Here is a 25,556-nt window from a genome sequence, read left to right on the forward strand (position 1 = left end):
ATTGAAAAAAAAAGAATTCCCGAGAACTGACGCGGACGTCCTTCTTGGTAACGATTTAGCAGGTGGTAAGGTTTGGGCAGCCATGACGAGGACCGGCCGGCCGGTGAGTGTTGAAGCTCCGCCCTTAGAGTCCCAGATCTATCTCGAATGCGTGGTCACTCGCAACATGTCGAGAAAGGCAGCTGAGAACAAGAGCAGTTTAAATCTGGCCAGTTTTGATTTGGCCGAGATGTTTCTACCGACCCTGTACCACAAGGGTTTAGAGGGTGGTATAACGAAGAGTACTGAAGTAAAAGAGGGTATGGGACCGGAGGTAAATCTGCCCTTAGTGAGGAGAAAGGTCCTAGAGGTAGGAAATAAAGATGAGGAACCGATAGAGTGGTTAAGATGTCCAGAGTTAGACAAGGAAGATCTGTCTGGTTTGGCAGAACTGTTTGAAGAAGTTGAAAATTCTAAAAGTGTTCTCAATAATGAAATGAGGGCAGTTCTAAAGGAAAAGGATGCCATTACCTTGAAGAAGTCTGCTGGGTTGGCAGATGAGGTTGTTTCAGCCCGCGGGGTTGAGGTTACTCCAGAAGGGAGTTGCCCAGAGAATACCTGGGAGAAACGGGGGAACTTAGAATTTGAAAAGGGTACGGGTATTGAAAGCCTGGAAGAGGCCAATGTCCTGTTTGAGTGTGTCCAAGATGGGGATGCACATAGTACTGAACCTAGTAACGGAGCTCAGAAAAAGTCAGAGGTATTTGATTCAGTGGAACGGGGCGGCCGTCCTTGTGGGTCAGATAGACTTGGTTCAGTGAAAAAAGGGTTAACCTTGGTAACAGTGGGAAGTGAGAGTTCCCAGGTGTTTGTGCTTGAAGGTGTGTTCAAAGTTGATGCAGAATTTAAGAATGGGGAGATAAAAATTATCATTGAAGGAAACGGGAAATCTGCAGTTCCCAAATCGAATGAAGAAATTTTAAACCCGGCAGATCGCTTACAGAGTAAGCCGGGAGATAGCGGGGCCCCCCACGCTATTGTTATGCCAGGATGTGGTGTGAAGAGGCCGAATTCGAAATGCTGCTTGAACAAAGAGTTCGAATTAAAAACCAATAGTCTGAAGGGGCCTGACGAGAGGGTTAGCCACCTGTGTAAAATTACAGAGGTGGGTGGAAATTCAGAAGATGGGCTAAGTTTGGGACACGGTGTTGATAAAATAATTCCTATGGAACAGGCGGGTGAGGGTTTATCTCGCCCCCTTACTCAAATTCCCCGGAACAGAGGTGACGGTTAAGGGGGATGCCATTTTTAAATAGCAAAGCCGGTTGTACGGGATTTCGACAAAGCCTGTGAATAATAAAGACAACCCTCTTGGAAGCCTGCTTGTTAAGTTGAAAACGACTGAAAAGATTAGTTTTCACATAAACTTTTGTGGATGCATGTAAGCTAAGATCACAACTCCTTAGTTTTTGTTGCTGAAGAAAAAAAATAGGTGGTTATTAAACTGAAGCCTGATGCTACAGGACTTTAGTAAGGTACAAGATATTAAGATATTAAAGGAAGTGATGCTGTAATCGTTAACTGTTTAGATGCTGAATTGAATGTATCACTTTATTACTCTGTAGAAAAAAAAACTTTTGTATTGTGTTAGATTCTAAAACCCTGTAAGACTTCGTACTACTTCGTTTCACCGCTGGTGAAAAAGCTTTGAAGAAAGGGGGTGTTATGAAAGTACCATAGCTCTGAGGGGCCGAAGGGTGCAGGGTAGTCCCCTCCTTTGTGAGAGTCACAAGAGCATTATTGGGTTGGGTCAGAGGACCCAGGAAATGAGAGAGAGAGAGACATGGCCATTGTCTCCTGGAGACAACATTTGTGGATTGGGGACTATGCTACATGCAAGCCCTTGGGCAAAGTGGGCTGGTTGAGAGAGAGATTGCATCACCTCAACCTGATTGACATCTGAGACCCCGTGAGGAAGTATAAAAGAGGGTCTGGGGGAACAACCCCTTCAGACGCACCAGAAGAAACGATAGCGATCCCGTAATAGCGGGAAGCCATTTGAAGGAAGCCACATGCATTCGGTTCCCTTGCTTGGGGGCTGGTGGCTGGTACCATGGAAAACGACTTGGAACTAACAACGGGGAGCCAACTCCCCCCAACTCAACGGATTGGCCTCATAAAAGACCCGGGCAAGTTTCAAACCGTCTCTCTCTTAAACCCAAAGTGCTGCAGCTTGAAAGGACAGTGACTTTTATCTTTCCATCGGACGATACAATATCCCCTAGACAAACGATAGAGCTATTGCTTAATTGATGATTATTATTATACCCGCGTTTTTAGATTGAGTATTGATGACGTATATTATCTGAATGTCTGTATTAATCTTATTTTGTGCCCCTTTATAAATAAAGACTTTAAAAAATAGTACCATGAGACTTCAACGGACCTCTCTATCTTTGCTGGTAAGTGATCCAGTTACGGGAATTTCGTAACAATACGTTGTGTCCGTACAACTACATATCAAATAAATAAAAGCATGCATGTGGGAGGTGAAGTTAACTGGTGTTTTCACATTGCAGCAAGCAAGAGAGAGAAAAGCACATAGGTAAGTTATCAGTCCATATGTAGTGCCAAGGGGAGTCATTGCTTTAAAAGAAATAGAGCCATACATTACAATTCCTCCCCCTTTAGATTAATGTACTGTAACATAGAACTGTATTTGTAACAAAACATTGAAAGTCCCTTCAACAAATAAACATACTTTTACAATTAACACTATACTAAAGATTCAGTCTTTTGGGTGGCACTCTGTTTCTTTCAGGATAGCATCTCTGGACATGTGGAGTGGCATCAGGTTTGGCAGGTGTCTTGTCTAAGACAACTTCCTCAGTTTCCCATGTCACGTTGCTGTTGATGACATGAACATCACTGAGAGGTAAGTCTTGTGACTGTAATATATCCGTCTTGTTGGATGCAGTCAACTGGGGTGTGTTCTTCAGCTGAGCATGACGTCTCCGTGTATGATCTCCAACATACACTGGGCACGTCATGGTCCTGTTCTTGTAGCTATCCTAGTGAGTGTCCACTTGTCTTCTCGGTAACCACGCACTAGGATTTGCTGTCCTCCTCGCTCCTTGCTGATCCACTTGGCCACTGACTAAAATATTGATTCTGCACTTCCCTCTGTTATTCTGGTTTCAGGAAGTCTATACACGATCTAAAATTCCTGCTTATGAACAGCATTGCTGGTGTTTGATTTGTCATCATATGAACAGAGTTCTGATACACAAAAAGGAAATTGTCCATCTTGTGCTGTTGACAAATTTCCTCCTTACCCATTGTTTTAATGGACTTCTTGGATAAACCTTTCAGCTAATCCATATGTTGCTGGGTGATGAGGAGCTGATTTGAAATATTTGATGCTATTTTTCTTCATGAATAGTCTGAACTCTTCTGTCATGTATTGTGGTCCATTGTCACTCACAATTTAGTCAGGTAAGCAGTTTCTGCTGAAGATAGTCCTCAGAGCAGAGATAGTCTATGCTGAGGTGGTTGACTTCATTGGTATGATCTCAGGCCACTTCAGATGAGCATCCACTGCAATCAGAAGCATGGAGTCCATGAATAGCCCAGTGAAGTCAATATTCACTCTTTGCTATGGTGAAAATGGCCTCTCCACAGGTGTAATGGTGCTTGAACAGTTTTAGGTCAAATCTTCAATCTGTTTATCTATTCCCAGCCACTACACATAGCTCTGGGCAAGATTCTTCATTTTGACTGTACCCAAATGTCCTTCATGCAGATTCTCTAACACTCTGGTGTGCAGTTTAAAGGGAACCACAACATGAGATCCACACATAAGCAATCTTTGACGTACAGACAGTTGGCCCCATCTCACAGAGAACGCTGAAAACATAGGATTACCCTGAGCTGGCCATGTTGTATGGTGATGTCATAGACTTCAGACAATGTCAGGTCATTCCTTGTTTTTTCTTTGCATTTCAGAATTTGTTACTGGCAATTAGTCCACCGATGCAGTGCGAAACACTACTGCTGGGTCAGAATATGAAGATTTTTCTTCTTCAGTTGCCAATAGTGGAAGACATGGCAATCCACCAGTGTTGCTGTGTTGTTTGGTACCCTTGAACTCTCTGTCATAAGACTGGGCTCCTAGGAAAAGTGCCGGATCGCAGTCATCACTCGGATTCCCTTCCTGGGATTGAAAATGGACACAAGGGGCTGGTGGTCTGTCACTAGGTAAACTTTTGCCTGTAAAGGGAATAGTGGAACTTCTTTATTCCCCGTACTAGACTGAAGGCCTCTTGGTCAACCTGTGCATATTTGCGTACAGTGCTCATCAGTGATCTTGAAGCAAATGCTGTCAGATGTTTCATAGTGTGTGATAAAACAGCTCCAAAACCATAAGGGGATGCACTGCATGCCAACCTGATAGGCAGTGATGGATCATAATGCTGAGCAGTTCACCTGATCTTATTAGTCACTTCATTTCCTTGAATGATCTTTTGCATCTTCCTGACCATTCCCACTTTGCTCCTGTCTGTAATAGTGCGTTCAGTGGATGAGCACTGTAGCAATGTTTGGGAGAAACCAGTGGTAGCAGTTTACAAGGCCCAGGTATGACCTGAGTTGTGACACATTTTCCGGTTTGGGTGCCTGTAGCACTGCTTCAGTATTCCCTTGTGACTTATCTAAACCATACTTGTCAATGACATGTCCACAGTATGAGATCTCATTCTTGAAAAACTCACTTTTCTCTCACTTTGCGCACAGCCCATACTCAGCCTGGTAAGCACTTTACCAAGGTTCTGGAGCTGCTCTTTATCATTCTTGCCATTGATGATGAAGTCATCAAGGTAACATTTTGTTCCTGAGATATCTTGGAACATTTGGTCCATTGCTCTTTGCCAAATTGCTGGAGCTGACGCAACGATTAAACTGGAACAGTCCCTTGTGAGTGTTGTTTGTGAGGAACTTCCTGTTGGACTGCTCAATCTCCATTTGCAGATAGGCTTGTGACAAGTCAATCTTTGAAAACCTCTATCTGCCTGTCTCCCAAAGATGCAAAAGTGTCTTCTATTCATGGCAGGGGATACTGCACAGTACACAGCACCGGGTTGATGCTCAACTTGAAATCCCCACATATGCAAACAATTCTGGCATTCCCTTTCTTCATCACTGGGACGACGAACATAGTCCAATCACTCCACTCAACCTTGGAGAGAATTCCAGATGTCCCCAATATCTGCAGTTCGGCATCCACTTTAGGACATAGTGTGTTGGCGTGTGGCCTAGTAGATAAGGTATTGGTCTAGTGATCTGAAGGTCACTGGTTCAAGCCTCAGCTGAGGCAACGTGTTGTGTCCTTGAGCAAGGCACTTAACAACACATTGCTCTGTGACAACACTGGTGCCAAGCTGCATGGGTCCTAGTGCCCTTCCCTTGGACAACATTGGTGGCGTGAAGAGGGGAAGGCTGACAGCTTGAGCAACTGCCAGTCTCCCATACAACCCTGCCCAGGCCTGCACTCTGGAAACCTTCCAAGGCGCAAATCCATGGTCTCACGAGACTAATGGATGCCTATCTATATATTAGGATGTAATGCATAAGGCACTGGATGCACTTTATGGAATCTCGGTGTTGCTGCATCATTCGGTTCAATTCTGACCTTCATGCCTTTGAGTTTACCAATGCCGTTCTCAAACACTTTCTCATTAGCATTAAGCAGCTGTGCCAGTCTCTGGTTAGTGCTACCAATTGGGTTGCAGTTGCCTGTTGATGCCACATTGACAGCTTTGATTGTGGGCCAGTTTAGTTGTTTGTTTTTCTCAACCATTCACATCCAATAAGTGTTGGCTCTCCACTTTTTAGTACATTAAGCTCTAACTCTGTGTTTTGCCTTTGCACATCACATTTACTTCCAGTTTGACTTTGGGTGACATTTTTTTGCCTGTGTAGGTCTTTAGCATTGCTGAGGTCTTTTCTAATGGTAGCTTAGAAAACAGCCTATTGTAGTCAGCCTCTGAAACTATAGACACAGCTGACAATATACCCAGCTCCATTTTCAGTTTTACATCAGACACATCTATTGTGATCCACATGAATTTGTGATCTGCTTCATAATGCTATGCAGTTCCAGGCATGACAGCTCTCTTTTGTCAGACTCTGTGTTGTCTGACTTTGTTTTGCATTTAGTCACTTCATGCATTTCTTTAGTTTTGTATTTGAAACTTCCATTCTGTGTGCTTTTTCTCTTTGGTTGTGCTTTTTGTCTGATCAGCACACTCTATGTGACCTTGTCTGTGACATTTTCTGTATACTTTTCCTTTGAACCAATAGTCATTTGCATCTTGGGAGGACTTGCAACATCAGTAACATTTTTGTTTTTTTGCACTATTCAGAGACATCTTGTGCTAAATTATTTTTCTGTAGTTCTGCTGCATCCTTTTCTGCAGTCTCTAATGACATTGCAATGGCTAATGCCTATTTTAAGGTTAGGTCTCTTCCTGCCAGTAGCCTCTTTTGACTGTTTTGAGTGCATGCCTCATATAAGCCCGTCCCTTAATGTTTCAGAAAGTCCATCTCTAAAGTAACAGTATTGGGGATGTTTGCACAGTTCTGCAATGCATTCAGAAATACTTTCATCCTTTGACTGGTTCCTTTTGTTAAGACTAAATCTCAGCTATTACCTGCGCTTTAGGGTTCAAGTGATTTTGTAAAATTGTAACAATTTCAATGAATATCTTGCTTGCAGGATTTACTAATTTGCGTAAAAGCTTGTATGTTTTAGCACCCGTTAAGCAAAGGATTATAGGGGCTTTCTTTTCTTCATCCACCTTGTTTGCCTTACAATGCAGTTCAACCCTTTGAAATACGATTCCCAGTCCCAATTAGCACCAGCAAATTTGTTAACTTTCCTGACTAAGACTATCATCACGTTATTTTCACTTTAATGTTGCTAGTTGCGCAACCTTTACTGTGTACTGTGCACAGTTACTCACGTGATGCTTTATTCATGTCCGTGGCGTCTTTTCTGTACTGTCTAATTCTTTCCTCTCACTGTTTTTCTCCCTTCTGAAGTCTGTCATCCCGTAACTGTTGGTGATATTTGCTGCCATTGAGGTTTGTACTCATCACTAATTTGTTGTGTCTGTGCAATTACATATCAAATAAATAAAAGCACACACACAGGAGGTAAATTTACAGTGACTGGTGTATTAACATTGCAGGGAGAGAGGGTCTCGGCCTGAAACGTCGACAGCGCTTCTCCCTATAGCTGCTGCCTGGCTTGTTGTATTCCAACAGCATTTTGTGTGTGTTGTTGAGCAGATCAATGTGTTTGCTTAGACAACAGATCAATGCGGATAGCTAAGGTATCAGTCCATATGGGGAGTCATTGCTCTAAAAGAAATAGATCCATACATTACACTCTCCACCACACATCTAGAGAAGTTTATCAACCTATGAACATTTAGTATCTAATGAGAAAAACAAAGCCATTCTCCAAGGATTATAGCCAAACGATATTTAATATTTATTAGCATAAGAACTTAAATTTTACAGTTAAGGTGATTCACTGTTGGACAAAAAAATTTACCAAACCAGCTTAGGAGATATTATGGTGGAGATTAAAAAAGCTTGATCAAGGAGCTTTCTAACTGAGCATTTTAAAGGAAGAAAGATAGGTAAAGAGGCCAAGGAAGAGTGTTCTACAGCTTAGTATCTAGTTGGCAAACCTTCTTTAACAGATCAAGCTTTTAGCATATGGAAAAGGAAAGGTATAATATGTTTTCGTGATCTCTTTTTTGAAGGTAGTTTGATATCTTTTGACCAACTTGCCAACAAATTTAATTTACCTAAATCTAATTTTTTTAGATATTTACAAATTAGAAATTTTTTATATAAAGTTTTACCATCCTTTCCCAATTCAACTTTGATAGATTTTTCAGACATGATTTTTACCCTGAATCCTTGTCAGAAAGGATTAGTGGCTTTTATTTATAATAGGATTATGAAGATACAACCAGAAATATCAGGTAGAATTAAACAAGAGTGGGAAAAAGAACTTCAATATAATATATCAACAGAAAAATGGGAAAAAATTTACAAATGGTTAATTCTTCTTCTATATGTGCTAAACATGCTTTAATACAATTTAAAATTGTACATAGAGCTCATATGTCTAAAGATAAGCTTGCTCGATTCTATTCTCATATTAACCCTCAATGTGACAGATGTCATTCAGAAGTGGCTTCATTGACCCACATGTTTTGGTCATGTCCCACTTTACATAACTATTGGAAGGACATATTTGCTACCATTTCCTCAATTTGGAATATTGATTTACAACCTCATTTTATTACTGCAATTTTTGGTATACCAAATGAGGATGGTAGTCGACTTTCCCCTTCAATTAGACAAATGATCGCCTTTGTAACATTAATGGCCAGAAGGTCTATATTACAAAAATGGAAAGAAGTAAACCCTCCTACCACATTTCAGTGGTTTTCTCAAACTATCTCTTGTCTGAGTTTAGAAAAAATTAGAAGTACTATTTTCGATTCATCAATTAAACTTGAAGAAACTTGGGGACCGTTCATTCGACACTTTCATATGAATTAATTTGGCCTCTTCCAGACCTTTTCTCTTTTTATTCTTGTTCTGGTATGGAGTTCTGGAGTTTTTGACACTATCATACTCATATAAACTGGTATTATTGCCCATGTTAGTTTAGGGTTTTTTTTAATATACATTTCTTCGTGCATTTTTACTTTTTTTTTCTTTTGATGACTATTTTTATTCTTTTTCATGTTCAATCAAAATAAGTTTGATTGTTTATTATAAGTTTTTTCTTTGATTGATATTTAATAAGATATTGTTATCCTATTATAAATTTAACTTTAAATCTAATGCATTTATAACCTATTTATATTATGTTATGTTTCTCTTCATATATATGAAATTCAATAAAAAGATTGAAAAAGAAAAGAAAGTATCTAGTTGGCTACCCTTTTAATAATGGATAGATTATACTTTCACTTTACCATCCTGTCTGAATTTGAGAAATCAAGTGGCTCTGAGTGTTGTTGAGTTGGATAAGATTATGAAACAGGAGCAAAGATTTTGTAAAGAAGGACGAGAAAAGCTAAGTGGGACCCAATGTGACCAGGACTTTGTGTGGGCTTGGGCAATAGAAGTTTAGTTGATCCAAAGTTTACAGAGAGTAGAAGAAGGGAGGCTGTCTATGTCAGGAGATAATAATTGCAAGGATGAGGGTTTCAGTAATAGATAAGCTGAAAATGTTTTGAATTCAAGTGATAGATATGTGGTCTAAGTGGTTCATGGATACGTAGTTTGATAAAATTGCAGACCGCCTGGTTCAGTCTCAGGCAGTTCTCAAGAAGAGGAATAGAGATGGTGTCTAGGGAATGAAATCACTGGTGAGGAATAAACATAATCAATCTCCTCCACCCCCTCCTGTTTACTTGGAGGTAATTTCTGCCAGTTGTTAGATGGTTGGTGAACAGTGTGGGAGCTCAGAGAGAAGTAGTGCTAAAATAGAGCTGTGAAACACAGACATCAGTTTTGAGTGTTTGGATACCATTGCGCAGGAAGCAACTTAAAGATGTGAAGGAAGAGGTGATGTGGAATTGATAGGATGGAAGTGTTAAGGGTTGCCATCACAGATATTCTCTGGCTGCAAATGAATGCATGGAGCCAGATGAATGTAGTTCTCCTCAATCAGTGAAGAGGCATTGATGGGGGACCTTGAGCTCAACCCCATAAAGCTGTGTAGATAGATCAGAAATGAGAGCAAGAACAATCTTCCTTTACCACAGCGAATGTTGGATGTCACTTCTCAGCTTACAACTGGCTCATTAAAGTTAATCGCTGTCAGTTGGGGACCGAATGCCATAGTCAGCAATGTTTTGTTCCAGCCACATGTCCCTTTTCAGGTTTTTCTTAATCTGTCTACTTTCTTTCAGTATTTTTGGATTAATGTTTTGTGGGGAAAAAGATATTGGCATTTTTTCCACAGTCGCAGAAGAGCATCTGACAGAGTCCAATTCAGCCATCTGGTCAATGCAGTGAAATGTAAATTTTTTTATACCCATTCTTAGGTAGGTGCATGGAGCTTAGAAAAATAGAGAGCTATGTGGTAGGGAAATACTAGGCAGTTTCTAGAGTAGGTTACATGGTCGGCACAACATTGTGGGTTGAAGGACCTGCAATGTGCTATGTTCACTCATTGGAAAAACACAAGGTACAATTATCAGTCAAAACAGTGTAAGTATTCTCTCAAGTGAATACTTAATCACATTAGATCTATTAACATTCTTTATATGAGCAAAGTGGAATCTGATGATTGTTAATGTTTTATTTAAACATTTTTTTTCTTTTAAAGTGGTTGAGTCATTACTGACACAGGGTGCCATATTTCTCTGTTGGACTTGTGCAACAATTTATTCAATTAAAAAGGTGCTTGTAGGGTGTTTGATCATCCAACAAAGTCGCAAAGAAAATTTATCCAGTACTAAACAGCCTTCATGTGATCAGCCATGGCCTTTAGGCAAATCAGGGGTTATGAGGAATGGGCAGGAAGGAGGAGTTGAGGTCAAGAACACACCATGAATTTTTGAATATCAAGCCAGACACAAGAGACCATTGCAGCTGCTGCTGCTCCTATATTTTGTTTTCGTGATAACAGACAGACAGACAGACGAACTTTATTGATCCCGAGGGGAATTGGGTGTCATTACAGCCACACCAAGAATAGTGAAAAAATATAGCAATATCAAACCATAAATAATTAAATAATAATAAGTTAATCATGCCAAGTGGAAATAAGTCCAGGACCAGCCTATTGGCTTAGGGTGTCTGACACTCCAAGGGAGGAGTTGTAAAGTTTGATGGCCACAGGCAGGAATGACTTCCTATGACGCTTAGTGTTACATCTCGGTGGAATGAGTCTCTGGTTGAATGTACTCCTGTGCCTAACCAGTACATTATGGAGTGGATGGGAGTCATTGCTGCTCTGCTCTGCATAACAGCTCTGTGTCCAATAGTAAATGCATATACTGCAAAATCCTTTTCGAAAACTGGTGATGCCCAGGTGATTATCGAACTAACGTACACATCAGAGTTCATATAACTCAGTACAGGTAAAGAATCAAACAAACGAGTCATTTTTGAAATAAAAGAGAATGCTGGAGGTACTCAGAAGGTCAACCAGCATCTGTGATGCAGAATTAACATGTTAGGTTGATGATATTTCATCAAGACTCTCAGAGTGGTAATGAGTTTCCATCTAATCAACATGTAATTGAATGGTGATGCATTTTTCAAGTCAGAGTCATATACGAACTACAGGTGATAAGAATTCCCATCCTCCTGCTGCCTTCATCAACCCAGGTACTGAGGTTGCAGATTTGAGAGGTGCTTTTGAGGAAGCTCTGTTTGTCCAGGTGTTAGATTGTACACTTTGTGGGCAGTGTGCCCTAGAGGTGAAGAAAGTAAAGTTTAGGTTGGTGCATAGGGTGCAAATCAAATAGCCTCTTGGTTTCAAGCCTCTTGAGTGTTGTGGTATTTTAAATATGTAGGCAGGTGAATAGTCCTCTATCACACATCTGAACTGTGCCCTGTAAACCTGAGACTAAGAGAGTCAGGGGACATCACTCACCATAGAAACCTTGAGTTTGTGCAGTATATCTTGGCATTTAGCAGGGCTCCAGCAACTCATCAATAGTTACCCTTTAAATAAGTCTATCCCCCTTTGATCTAATCCCTGAGGTGCATTTACCATTCCCTCTACCTTCCTCTCTCTGACGCAGGATGTTCCGTCCTCAGCAATAGCCTTATTTTTAGCCTCCTTTGCCAAGCTCTACTTCCAGCTTCTCCATCCTTTGGCAAGAATTCCCCACTCTGCACTGATGGTTCCTCTCCCATCTCCAATCCTTCTTTTCCTGGACTCCCTGCCCTGCTTCTCTGCATGGTCCTGATCTTTTCATCTCCAATTGCTGATGAGACACCAACCGGCTCGACTTCAGCACTCCTCTCTATCGCAAGCAAGAGAATTCCTACAAGCATGGTTTTCTGCGAACAATTCTGTAAACAGACATACAGACCTCAATCTGATTTATAAGCCAATACAGGCTAAATTCCAGACCACAATACAGAGTTTGCCTCCTCCCGACATCACAACTGAGTTTCTATAATGACACCAAGAAGCTGATTGAGAAGTATATTAAGGCCAAACATTCACAGTTCCCTTACTGCTCATATCTACCTCCTATCCAAGATCCACAAATATTAATAACTGGGTAAGCCCATTGTCTCTTCCTGCTCCTGTCCACATACATTTGACTCCATTCTATCCCCCTTGGTTCAATCCCTTCCCACCTACATCCATGACACTTCACATGCACTTCAATCTCCTAAGCAAATTTTAACTCCCTGGTCCTGACTGCCTCACTTCCACCATGGATGTACAGTCACTACACACTTCTATCCCCCATCAATGTCTTAAATCTCTCCACTTCTTTCTCAACAAAAGACCCAACCAGTTCCCCTCCACCACCACTGTCCTCCATCTGACAGAACTGGTTCTCACCCTCAACAATGTCTCTTTTGGCTCCTCCCAAAACTCAAGAGTTAGCCAGAGGCACCTACTTGGGCCCCAACTATGTCTGCCCTTTTGTTGGCTATGTGGAATAGTCCATGTTCCAAGCCTTCCCTGGTAATTCTCCCTAATTCTTTTAGTGCTACATTGACAACTGCATTGGTGTTGCTTCATGCACGCATGCTGAGTTCGTCAATTTCATCAATTTTGCCTCCAACTTCCACACTGCTCTAAAATTCACTTTGTCCACTTCTGACACCTCTTTCCCCTTTCTTGATCTCTCTGTCTCCATCTATGGAGCCAAACCATCTGCTAACATCTTTTATAAGCCTACCGATTCCCATGACTATACCTCTTCCTACCCTGCCTCGTGTAAAAATGCTGCTTGTTTTTCTCATTTCCTTTAACTCCGCTGCATCCATTCCCAAGATAAGGTTTCCCTTTCCAATTCCAGGACATCTGAGATGTCCTCCTTCTTCAGAGAACAGAATTTCCATTCCTCCACCTTTGGTACTGCCCTCAACTGCATCTCCTCCATTTCCCAGACATCCACATTCACCCCATCTTTCCACCATCTTAACAAGGATAAAGTTCCTCTTGTGCTCACCTACCACTCCATGGGTCTCCACATCCAGCAGAACATTCTCCACAACTTCCACCATCTTCAACAGGATCCTACAACCAAACACATCTTTACTTCCCCTCCCCCACTCTCCACTTTCCGTGGGGATTGCTCCCTCCGTGATTCCCTTCTCCATTCATCTCTCCCCATTAATCTCCCTCCAGGCACGTATACCTGCAAGTGAGAGAAATGCTACACCTGCCCATTCATCTCCTCCCTCACCTCCATTCAGGGCTCCAAACAGTCCTTCCAGGTGAATCTGCTGGGAGTCATCTGTTGTATCCAGTGCTCCCAATGTGGCCCCCTCTACTTTGGAAAGACCCAACACAAATTGGCTGACCGCTTTGTTAAACACCTCCACTCCATCCGTCAAATGCAGAAATTCCTGGGGTGACCATTTTAATTCTAATCCCCATTTCAGTTCCCGTTCTGATATGCCGGTCCACGGTGTCCTCTTCTGCCACAAGGCTACTCTCAGGGTAAAGGAACACCACCTCATATTCTGTGTTGGTAGCCTCCAACCTGATGGTATGAACATCAATTTCTCCTTCTGGTAATTTTTTCTCTTTTATTTTCCATTCCTCTCCCCCATCCTCCTCCTATTCCCCATTCTGGCCTCTTACTACTTCTCCTCACCTACCTGTCACCTCTCCTGGTGCCCCTTCTTCTTCTTTCTTTTCTCCCACGGTCCACTCTCCTCTTCTATCAGACTCCTTCTCCAGTCCTTAATCTTTCCCACCCACTTAGCTTGACTTATCACCTTCTAACTTGTCCTTCTCCTCCATCTTTTTTTATTCTGGTGTTTCCATCCTTCCTTTCCAGTTCCGATGAAAGATCTTGTCCTGAAACGTCAACTTTTTATTCACTTCCATAGCTGCTGCTTGACCTGCTGAGTTCCTCCAGCATTTTGTGTGTGTTGCTCTGGATTTTGAGCATCTGTAGAATCTTGTGTCTAGCTTTTCCTTTGTTGATATTATTTGTGTCCAGTATCATGCTTCAGTTCTATTCTATTAAATAAATTATGCAATCGGAGGTTGTTGATGTATGTGCAATCACATCTTGTAGATACTTTGATTTTGCACAAATTTCTCCATTGGATGGTGATGGATTCACTGTAATAACATTGCACAAGTGCTGACAGAAGAGACCGGAGATCGACAAGTCCAATTTTCTGGACCGGAAGGCAACCAGCTGATTTCCACAAGCCAACAATGACCTCTTATCAAATCTGACAAAGAGCCAGATTCAAACATTCCTGTTCTCCACAGATAATTTTTTTTCAATAAACACCTCTAAGCAAAACATTTATTTATATGTAATTGATGAGCCTGGATTTGAAATTTTGGCTAGACTTTTGATTATGAAAGCTCCAAAGTCCTGCCCTCACTACTGCAATGCCTCAGAACTGTAAGGATTACCAATCCTGATGAATTTCTTTTTAGTTGTTCAAGAAACCAGAAACCACCATCTCACCTGAGATAGTCTGTGTATACCAAGCTTTGGGGGGCGGGGGGGGAATGCGGGAATTAAAACCATAATGTGAATAAGTAACCAATGAATAAAAGAAAGCATTGCCTAGATGTTCTGCTCTAAACTAGTTGTAAGAATAGGGCAAAGAGAACAGCTAGAAGTAACAGGCAACTATAAGTCATGCCATGGAACCTTCCTCACTATGTCCGGTCCAGTTTCTAGTACCTAGGTCAACAGCAAGGCACATGCCTTAATGGATGACTGCTTCACTTGTTACACATTAATTTAGGTGAATGAAGGACTTCAGACTTTAATCACATGCAGAAGAAATGGATTTGGATTTGCTAAGCAGTGTTAAGTATATGAAGGTCATGAAAAGGACAAAATAATATTAAAACTAGTGCACTTTAGCCATTTTCATTACAGCTGAGAAAGCTAGATAGTTCAATGCTGAGATTTTTAAGACTCTTAAGGGTTTTGAAAAAGAGAAATCCTGCAACAAGAGGTCAACAATTTAGGAATAACGTTAAGAGATTAAGTTTCATGGGTGACTTGGAGCAATCAAATTGGAAATATTATGACAAGTGAATTTACAGTGTACCTCCAGGATAATTTCCTAAAACAATATGTTATGGAACAAACCAGGTTATGGGCTATTGTATCTGGTAATGTGTAACAAGACAGGCTTAATAAATTATTTCAGAGTAAAAGGTTGCCTTGGAAGTACCTTTACAAATATGACAGAATTTAGTACTTAAACTGAGTAAAAAGATTGGGTTTGAACAACTGCAGGAAATTTAACTGGAAGAATTGGAAAAGAGTGAGAAAATAGTTGGCTAAATTGAACTGGGCAAATACATTGGTAAGTCAATAAATAATCAGTGGTAAATGGTCCATGACTCAAATCAAAAATACATCTTAGAACCAGAGTCATGAAAAGTAGGGTACAAAACAGACACTTTGGCCCATCAAGTCCACATTGACCCATTTAAACTGCCAAGTCCCATTGATCTGCATGCTGACAATGACCCTCCATACCCCTGCCATTCATATACCTATCCATTTACGCTGGCAGCTTATCCACACTGTCACAACCCCCTGAGTGAAAATTCCCTTTGTGTTCCTTTTAAACATTTCACCTTTCACCCTTAACGCATGATCTCTACATGTACATCCTCAGTGGAAAAAGCCTGCTTGCATTTACCTTATCTATATCCCCCCCCCCCCACCCAACATTTGTATACCTCTATCAAATCTGCCCTCACTCATCCACATTCCAAGGAATAAAACCTTAATCTAGTCAATCTTTCCTTATAACTCAGGTCCTCCAGTCCCAACAAGGTCCTTGTAAAAAAAGGTTGAAGGAGTACATAGAAATCTTTCCTCTAGGTACATGAACAATAGCACACACAATACTCCAAATTAGACCTCACCAGTGTCTTATACAACTTCAACATAACACCTCATCTCCTGTATTCAATACTTATGAAGGTCAATGTGTCAAAAACTTTCTTAAAAGCCCTACCTGTTTTCAATTAATTATGGACCTATTTTCCCAGATCCTTTTAGTTTTTAGACACTCCTCAGTGCCCTACCATTCACTGTACAAGACCTACCCTGATTGATCCTACCAATGTGCAAAACCTCGCACTTGTCTGTAGTACATTCCACTTGCCTTTTTACTAACTGGTCCTGATCTGCTACAACCTTTAACAGTCTTCCTAGCTGTCTACTACACCCCCAATCTGATGTCATTTGCAAATTTGCTGATCCAGTTACCCACATCATCATCCATATCATTGATATAGATAATAAACAGCAATGGACCCAGCACCAATTTCTGTGGCACTCCACTAGTCACAGGCCTCCAAAGAGGCAAGCATCTACTACTTATTTTCTGGCTTCTCCCACAATGTCAATGCTTAATCCAATTTACTACCTCATCTTGAATACCAAGCAACTGAACCTTCTTGACCAACTACCATGTCCGTGTAGACAACATCCACTGCCTTGCATTTATCAACTTTTCTGGTAAATTCCTCAAAAAACTTGTTCAGTTGGACAACCTACCATATAAAAGCAATACCAACTCTCCCTAATCAGTCCCTATCAATCCAAATGCTCATATATCCAATCACTTAGAATATCTTCCAATCATTTTCCCACTGCTGTTGTCAGGCCCTGGGGTTTTTTCCACCCTAATTTGCCTCAAGACAGCAAACACCTCCATGCCCTGAACTCATCTGCCTTCCCTACTTGCATTGAAATACATGCAGTTCAGAACATAAGTTGCACTATGCTCAAACTTTTCTTATGTGCAGTTCCCAGCACATGACATAACAATGCCTCTACTGTCTTAGAAATTTGTGCATATTCCGGATGTTACCTCCCACATCACTAGGTTCAGGAACAGTTGTTACCCTTCAACCATTCGGCTCCTGAACGAGCATGGATAATTTCCTTCACCTCAACAATGAATGGATTCCACAAGCAATGGTCTCACTTTCAATGAATCTACAATTCATGGTTTCAGTATTATGTATTTACTTTTGCTCAATTTGTCTCCTTTTGCACATTACTTTCAATCTATGTACAACTTTTTGTAAATGCTATTGTATTTTTGTTGAAAATGCTTACAAGAAAATGAGTCTCAAGATAGTATGTGGTGACGTATACATACAATTATAATAAGTTTGCTTTGAACTTCAAATTCAGCAATTGTAATGTTCCGTAACTACTTAGAATCTACATAAGTGACTGGAAAACTTGACATTTATTAAAAAGTGTGTGTGTGGGGGGTGGCAAAATCTGTTAACTTCGGAGTGGTTAGTTTAACATGTAAAATTGGAAAAATGACACATGGTTTCATGAAGAAAAAATGTCTCACAAATTGATTAGAATTCTTTGAGGAAGTATCAGCCAGAATGGATGGAGTGTCCAATATCTCAGCCGTCCAATATCTCAGCCTTTCAATATCCAGTAGGTTTCAATGAGTTTTTCTCTTCATCCTGCCAAACTCTAACAAGTTCAGAGACAAATGCTCCATGTAGGTTAAGCCTTCATTCCAGTGAAGCACCTCTGGACCCTCTCCAGCACATCTTTCCATGGTTAAAAATTGCTCACAATATTCTTAATGCAGTCTAACCGACCTCTCAGCAGTACATCCTTACTTTTACATTTTAGTCTTGATTAAATGAACACTAACATTGAACATAGAACATCCATTTCAATGGCCACTATTAGGTACACCTGCTTGTTAATGCAAATATCTAATCAGCCAATCATGTAGTAGCAAATTAATGAATAAAACACACAACAGGCATGGTCAACAGGTTTAGTTGTTGTTCAGACCAAACATCAGAATGGGGAAGAAAACTGACTTTGATTGTAGAACGATTATTGGTCCCAGACAGGGTGGTTTGAGCACCTCAGAAACTGCTGCTCTCCTGGGATTTCCACACACAACAGATCACTGGAGAATGGCCACAGTAACTAAAATAACCATATGTTTCAATAGAGGTATGTAGAAAAGCATTCTTGAGTGCACAATATATCAAACCTTGTTGTGGAACGGCTACAGCAGCAGCAGACCACACCAGGTTCCACTCCAGTACCTAATAAAGTTCCCACTAAGTGTACATACAATTACAGACCCTCTGGCCCAGAATGTTGTACTAATCTTTTAAACTACTCCAAGATCAATCTAACACTTCTTTCCCACATGGCCCTCCACTTTTCTTTCATTCATGTGCCCATCTGTGAGAGTATCTACCTTTACCACCACTCTAGGCAGTGCACTCTACATGCCAACCACTCTGTATATTTTAAAAAAATCCCCCTATATTTTACTCCAATCACCTAAAAATTATGCTACCTCATTTCCACTCTAGGAAAACGTCCCTGGCTATCCACTCATCTATGCCTTTTTTTCATCTTGTACATCTCTGATCAAGTTGCCCTTCATGGTCCTTCACTCCAAAGAAAAAATCCGTAGCTCACTCAGCATATTCTTACAAGCCATGCTCTCCAATTCAGGTAAATCTCCTCTGTGCCATTTCTAAAGTTGCCATATCATTATTATAATGAGGCAACCAGAGCTAAAGACGATACTCCAAGTGGGATCTATAGAGCTGTAACGTTACCTCATGGCTCTTGAACTCAATCTTCCAACTAATGAAAACCAACATCAATGAAAAACAACACAAGTGCCTTTTCAACCACTATCAACTTGCATGACAACTTTGAGGAATCTATTGACATAACTCAAGATTAACTTGGAAGGGAATCCTGAATTATGACTTAAGACAATATGCATGTCCGAATTCCAAATTCCATCCCTATTTAGAATATAGTCTACACCTTTATTCTTCCTACCACTGTGCGTAACTTCACACTTCCCTACTCTGTATTCCATTTGTCACTTATTTACCTATCCAAGTCCTTCACAATATTACCTGTCCCTCTATCTTGATATCATCTGTACACGTGGCCACAATGCCATCAGTTCCTTCATCCAGATCATTAATTATAAAGGGGAAAGTTGTCCTGAGATTGACCCATGCAGACTTCCAGTAGTTACCAGCAACCATCCTTAAAAAGGCACCTTTATACTCCACTCTGATTCTACCAGTCAGCCAAAGTTCTATCAGTGCTAGTATCTTGTCTCCAATAATACGGGTTCTTACTTAGTTTAGCAATCTTGCATATGAAAGTCCTAGTAAACAACATCCACTGACTCCCTGTTATCTGTTTATTACCTCTGAAATATAAGAGATTTGTAAGGGAAGATCTCCCCCTCAAGAACTGTGCTGCCTTTGCCCTCTTTTATCATGTATTTCCAAGTACTTTGAAGCTTCATAATGGACTTTACAATCTTATAGACCATTGACATCAGGCTAACTAGCCTATAATCATCTTTCTTTTGCCTCCTTCACTAAAGCAGGTAACAAGAGAAAGCAAAACTCTTCATATTCTTGAACATGAAGTCTCAACTTACTCTTTCGAAAGATGCTGATTTTTGACCATATGGGTAGCTTGCATCACTAAACATTGAGTATTTTCTCTATTGCCATCAAAAGTTCAGTGGTGGAAAAGGGCAGCAGTTAAATATCAACACAGAATTCTCCTATTTGTGTTCATTACTCTTAAGGGGGTGCTGAAAACAAAAACAGCATATATCACGTTTTCCCTTTGTCCTTCATAGCCCTTTCAAAAAAATAAATCAGGAGAAATGAGCAAAAGAACTACCAGAAATTAAAAAAAAACTGTTGCCCATTCCTAAAGCACTATGGAAACAAATACCAGCAGATTGAATTCTATTATACCGTATTAAGTGTGTGTCTGTTTCTTATACAGTTATTCTGAAGAAATCTGAAATATTTACAGGGGAGTGGATAAATGTGCTCTGAAGTGGCAAATAGCATTTAATCTTTTACCTTTCTTTTAAAACAAAACAACTGCAATTTTCCAATCCTCTGGCACCATCCAGAAATCTATACAAATTTGGAAGAACCAGTTAGTTATCCTAGTTTACATAAAAGGCTTCCCTCTTCTGTGGCATCTGCAAGTTTAACAATGGCATAATTTATTGACTTCAAAGTGTTTTCCTTTTCATATAGAATGGTGATTACTGTAACAGCCGGGGCGTGCCCATAGAGTTAGGAATGTTATCATTCACTTTAAAGTTCTGAATGTTTCTCATGTCTGGCCTCCCACTGCACATGCTGACATGCACCAGGATAACTCTTATCCTAAATCTTGAAGACAATGTCAACAACCAAAAGAAAAACAGTGTAATCATACATGTTTATTTGTGCAATGCAACTGAATACAGGAAAAAAAGACATTCAAGCTACTGCTTGCAACATACAGTACACAGCTTCATGTGCTAGTCTGAAAGTTTACAGCACAACATGGATTAAATAATCAATGGGTCATGCAGTAATAGAAAAAAGGTCCTATAGGAAATCTTCCAAATTTGTTATTTTTTTTTAAAAAAACAGTGAAATCACAACAAATCATTGAAAATATTCACGTGTTAAAATGTTTGTGGATAAAACTAACAGGTTAATATTTCAGGCATTGAACTTCTCTAAATATTTAATTCATTAACACCACCAGCGCTGCTCAACCTTTTGTGGCAAGGACCAAGTGAAACTCCAAAAAAAAATCACAGGGGCTAAACACAAGTTTTATTTAATCACACATAACAGAACAGACATTTTTAGTCATAAATATGAAAACAAATGATAGTTGGATAGCATATTTTCTGTTCAAAACAGTAATAGTCTCGAAGTGCAGGAAACTACGACTGGTGTTTATGTATTTAGCCAATTTACTTGAAATTATTTTAATACTTGCATCAGACATGTTGACTTAATACAAGCCTGTACTGCAGCTAAACCAACAATTAAGTATTTAATAACTTTACAAATTAAAACATTTTAATAGGTTGGTGCTTTAATACAAATTGTTATTTATTGCAGCATCTAACACTCTTTTCCAGGATTAGAATACAAATCTATACATTCTTCTACACCTCTTCTGGAAGCCCGAGGGTCATTTCATCACCTGACCGGACCGAAGAAAATATTCAGAACACAATGCCAGAGGACTTCTAGCCTGACCACTAATAGTAGTTCATTTACAGCCTCTGGAATTGATAGGGCAATTGTGTGAATAGCAGTACTTTAATCCAACACTGGAACGAATCCTCTTGCTCCAGCCTGATGCATGTATCAAATAATCACTGTGTTGTACAAGGCCCTTGTATGCCAACTGAGTAACTTATGAGTGGATAGATGTTGATTTGCTGCTTTTTTTTTGACAAACAATGCTTTTTAACATTAAATAGGATGTAGTCAGCAGCTCTGTAAACAGAAAAATTGACTGGCTGAGGAGACTGCTTGATAGAAACTCCAAAGGAAAAGAACTCAGGCTTGTCTGGACATAATGCATAAAAAAACCCACTACTTCTACATGTGGCAACCACTCAGCATAGACAAGAGTAATGGAGAAATGCATTTGTTATGATCATTCAGATGATAACCTCATGCAATTTCAGATTAACAGGACAATTAATATTTGTTTGGGTTAAAAACATCACAAGTTAAAATTGAAATTGCTAAGTACTATTTAACTTTTTAAAAAAAATAAATAATCCCACATTAATCAGGTTTCCATAGCAAATAAAAAAGCATGCTGGCACCATTCCAGGTGTTTAGCTCAAACTAGCTGGATTTTAAAAATTGCTGTTAATCCACAATCCTGTGGTTAAGAACAATTTCAATAATACAATGAAACTTTCCATAAGATAGCAAACATGATAAGGATGAATCTTACAGCTTTTATGTTAATCTTATATCTTAAAATAATCAGCTGAACAGCATGCTACTAGCTTCATCTGGTTAAGTGAAATCTTAGATGTGTTTGTGAATGTACACATTATGATTTATTTGGAATCCCATATCAAAAGAATTGTGTTTCAAAGTGAAAATATACCACATTTCACTGCAGCAAACACAAAATGCTGGAGTAACTCAAAAAGCCAGGCAGCATCTATAGAAGAATGTAAACAGTTGATGTTTCAGGCCGAGACACTTAATCAGAACAGTCATTAATCCTGATGAAGGTTCTCACCCTGAAATGTCAACTATTTACTCTTTTCCATAGATGCTGCCTGAGCTGCTGTCCCTCCAGCATCATGTGTGTTGATTTGAGTTTCCAGTATCTGCAGGCTTTCTCAGGTTTGAAAAACTGTATTTCACTACTTCCCTACTACACAGGAGACCATTCTGGCTCTGAGAGCAATCCCATTCTAATATATTTTTTCCCTGTAATCTAATCTCCCCATATTCCCATTAAATCTCCCAGATTCTATGTCTCATCTACACAGAGAGGGCAATTTATAGTAACCAATTAACTAATATCTCACAGATCTTTCGGATAGGGAGGGGAACTGGAACAATCCCACCCAATCTCAGAAGGTGCAAACTACAGAAAGGTCAAGAATGGACCTGGATCACTCAAGTTGTGAGACAGCATCTAATTGGAACATCTTGAAAAACCTGAACTCACCTGATGGCATATACTGCATAACAACAAGCTGCATTACGCTGCACCCTTAATGAAGTGAAACGTTCAAGCTTTCATTTCAGAAAAGCTGGGATGTTAACAAAAATTTTGACTCTTCCCTTTGTATTTATTAAATAACCAATAGCAACATAATTTGCTCCATAACTAGGAATTAACAATGAGATAAAAAGTTATAAGTACAAATTTTGCACAAAACAAAATTCAAACTAAGATTTTGAGAGAGGAAGGAAAACATACCTGTAGATCTATTCAGACCAAAGTACAATTATGTAGAAGAGTTCCACATCCAAACTCAAATGTAACAGTAAAATTGTGGAATTTGAACCCTGACAGTTGTACCCAGTTGAACCCTGATTGTTGTTTCCATCTCCTGACCTACACTGTTTTACCTCATGATGGCAAATGAGGAGCAGAAACATTGGGTAGGGTAGAGGCCCTTCTTGAATGCCAGGCATAAAATGCCCACTGAATAATTAACTGCAGAAGGATATTCTCTTCCACATGACAAGACCTAACTAAAAGAAATTCAACTCTTCAGTGGCAATCAGTTATATTAACATACACCAATTTTAAACCAGGGACCAATAAAAAGAGTAAAACTCTGCAGTCAGCAAGGTGATATAAATTGCAATCAGACAGTGATAAGTGACTGCCGCTCATTAGAAATATTAACCAACAACCAAATCTCAGGAAATCCAATACTTACTGCCGAGTCTATCAAGCAAACTATATTGCTTGATTGATTTTCCTATTCCACAAGAAGCCCAAGTTATGTCAGTCATGTACATAGGAATGCCTGCTCAGGGCACATTCTAGACATCTCCAGAGCAATTAATTTATTTAATACCACTATAAGTTTAATCCATGTTAACTGATCAGTGCCATTAGAAATCAAGTTCTAAGAATGTTGAATTTTTTCGTGAATTTTCAGAAACCATAAATGCTGCAGTCAAGTTCAAGGCCCAATACAGAAATCCAAGTCAAAAATTCTGAGGGTCATGATATATCATTTATTCCTGTTATTTCCAGGAACTTCCAACTCCCTATCCAGAACGCAAGTGGGAATACGTGCATGAAGATTTCTGTTAACTCAATGATATTGAATAAGTTCTATTTTTGTTTTAAAAAAACATTGTATTACTACATACAATACAAGCTCAAAATAATTGAACAGCCAATGTTAATTCTTGTTTGAATAGAAAGGTGAAAGAATGGAAAAGTGTTGTACAAGATCTTCTCAGTGGCAACACACTGCATTATTGCTCTTAATTCTGTTAAAAAAAAGTTTGATTTAGCAATGCGATGTTTTCCAAATACAATACCCAGTGCTGCGAATAAAAATGTCAAGCAGAATCTAATGAGGCAAAGGTATGATTGATGTTTCGGGTCAAGGCACTGCATCCAGACAGAGCATAGTAGGAAGGCCGCCTGAATATAGAGGTACCAGTAAGGGATGTTTAGGCTGTTAGGCGATGGGTGGACCCAGATGAGGTAGGGGATAATGAGACAGGAGGGTGATTGGTGGAAATAGATACTGAAATAAACTGGGCAAATAGAGCCAGATAGAAGGGGAAGGTAACAAATCTTTCAAACATGAGGGAGGGGAATGGAAAAGGTGGAGGAAAAGAGGACATAGGCAACCAATGAAAGTGGGAAAGAAACAGAGATTGTGAACCACATTGGAAGATTCAATATTAACGTCCCTTGGTTGCTGGCTATCCAAGTGGAATACCAGGTGTTGTTCTTTTAGCTTGTATTTGGTCACACTGTGGCAATGGAGATTGAGGGCAGACAGTTTGGTGTAGGTGGGGGTAATTGGGGGTTGAAATGACATGCAACCAGAAGCTCAAGATACTCATTACAGACAGGGCAGATGATCCACAAACTGATCACCTACTAAAAGCTTAGTCACATTGATGAAAAAGATACAAGTGCAATAAACAAGATCAGAGGAGATGTACTGAATCTCTGGCTTATTTGGAAGGAATGTTCAAGTCCATGGCTGGAAGTAAGAGAGGTGTATAGGAACAATTGTTGCACCTTTATGGCTACAGGAAAAAATGCCAGAGAAGGAGGGATGACAAGAGAGTGGTCCCTGCAGAGCAGAAATTTTGGTGGCATAAGGGAAAATGGGACAGGTGATGGGATCCTCTTACAGCTGGCAGAAATGCTGGATATAGTGCTTAGTGGGGTCAGCAGTTTGTTTTTGCTCAATATTCCAACAGCTGCAATCTCTCGTGTCTTCATATTTGTTGCAGACTAGGAAATTATAAAGATGTGACAACCTTTACAAACCTCCTCCAGATATTTTCTCTTCAGACATTCTTCATTTAAAATGTTGCTGTTCCAAGCCAGTCAAGGTAAACAACCTTCCCTCAGCCCCTTTTCCTCGTTACAGCTGAGTGTAGGATGTTTACAACGGCTGTAGCTCAGTTGTACACTGTCTAGGTCTCATTATTACTGAAATGATAAGAACATAACTTAAAAAAAGATTGGAACTAAATTGTTGTAATAAAAGACTTACTCGAGCCATATAAATAAAGAGAAAATGTTGGAAATGAAAATAATATGTGACCACAAGATGTTGATGTTTTAGGTAGATGACCGTTCTTCAGAAATAGGAAAATGCTCTTTAAAAAAAACCTCAGAGTCTTAAGAGAGATACAGTGCACAAACGGGCCTTTGGCTACTGAATCCACACCAACCACTCACTTTAATTCTACTCCATCCTGTTTTATCCTTCCCACAGTTCCA

General features: G+C 39.8%; 1 protein-coding gene and 1 long non-coding RNA gene across 8 annotated transcripts in view; one reads left to right on the forward strand and one right to left on the reverse strand.

Annotated features, from left to right (window-relative positions):
- LOC132396984 (uncharacterized) overlaps positions 1–22,081 on the forward strand; it is a 23,275-nt gene extending 1,194 nt beyond the window's left edge. For 2 of the 6 annotated variants that reach the window (XM_059975160.1, XM_059975177.1), the window contains exon 2: positions 1–22,081. In XM_059975160.1, the coding sequence (XP_059831143.1) occupies positions 83–1,273 (1,191 nt within the window). In that variant the 5' untranslated portion in view covers positions 1–82 and the 3' untranslated portion in view covers positions 1,274–22,081. The other 4 variants (XR_009513212.1, XR_009513214.1, XR_009513208.1 and 1 more) reach the window with 4 other exon arrangements.
- The window catches only part of LOC132397000 (uncharacterized), a 33,323-nt gene continuing 28,261 nt past the window's right edge, over positions 20,495–25,556 (reverse strand). For both annotated transcript variants that reach the window (XR_009513235.1, XR_009513232.1), the window contains one exon: positions 20,495–25,556. This exon is cut by the window's right edge and continues 6,092 nt beyond it. This is a non-coding gene — a long non-coding RNA (uncharacterized LOC132397000).

Source organism: Hypanus sabinus, chromosome 1, assembly GCF_030144855.1.
Source record: "Hypanus sabinus isolate sHypSab1 chromosome 1, sHypSab1.hap1, whole genome shotgun sequence".
NCBI lineage: Eukaryota > Metazoa > Chordata > Chondrichthyes > Myliobatiformes > Dasyatidae > Hypanus > Hypanus sabinus.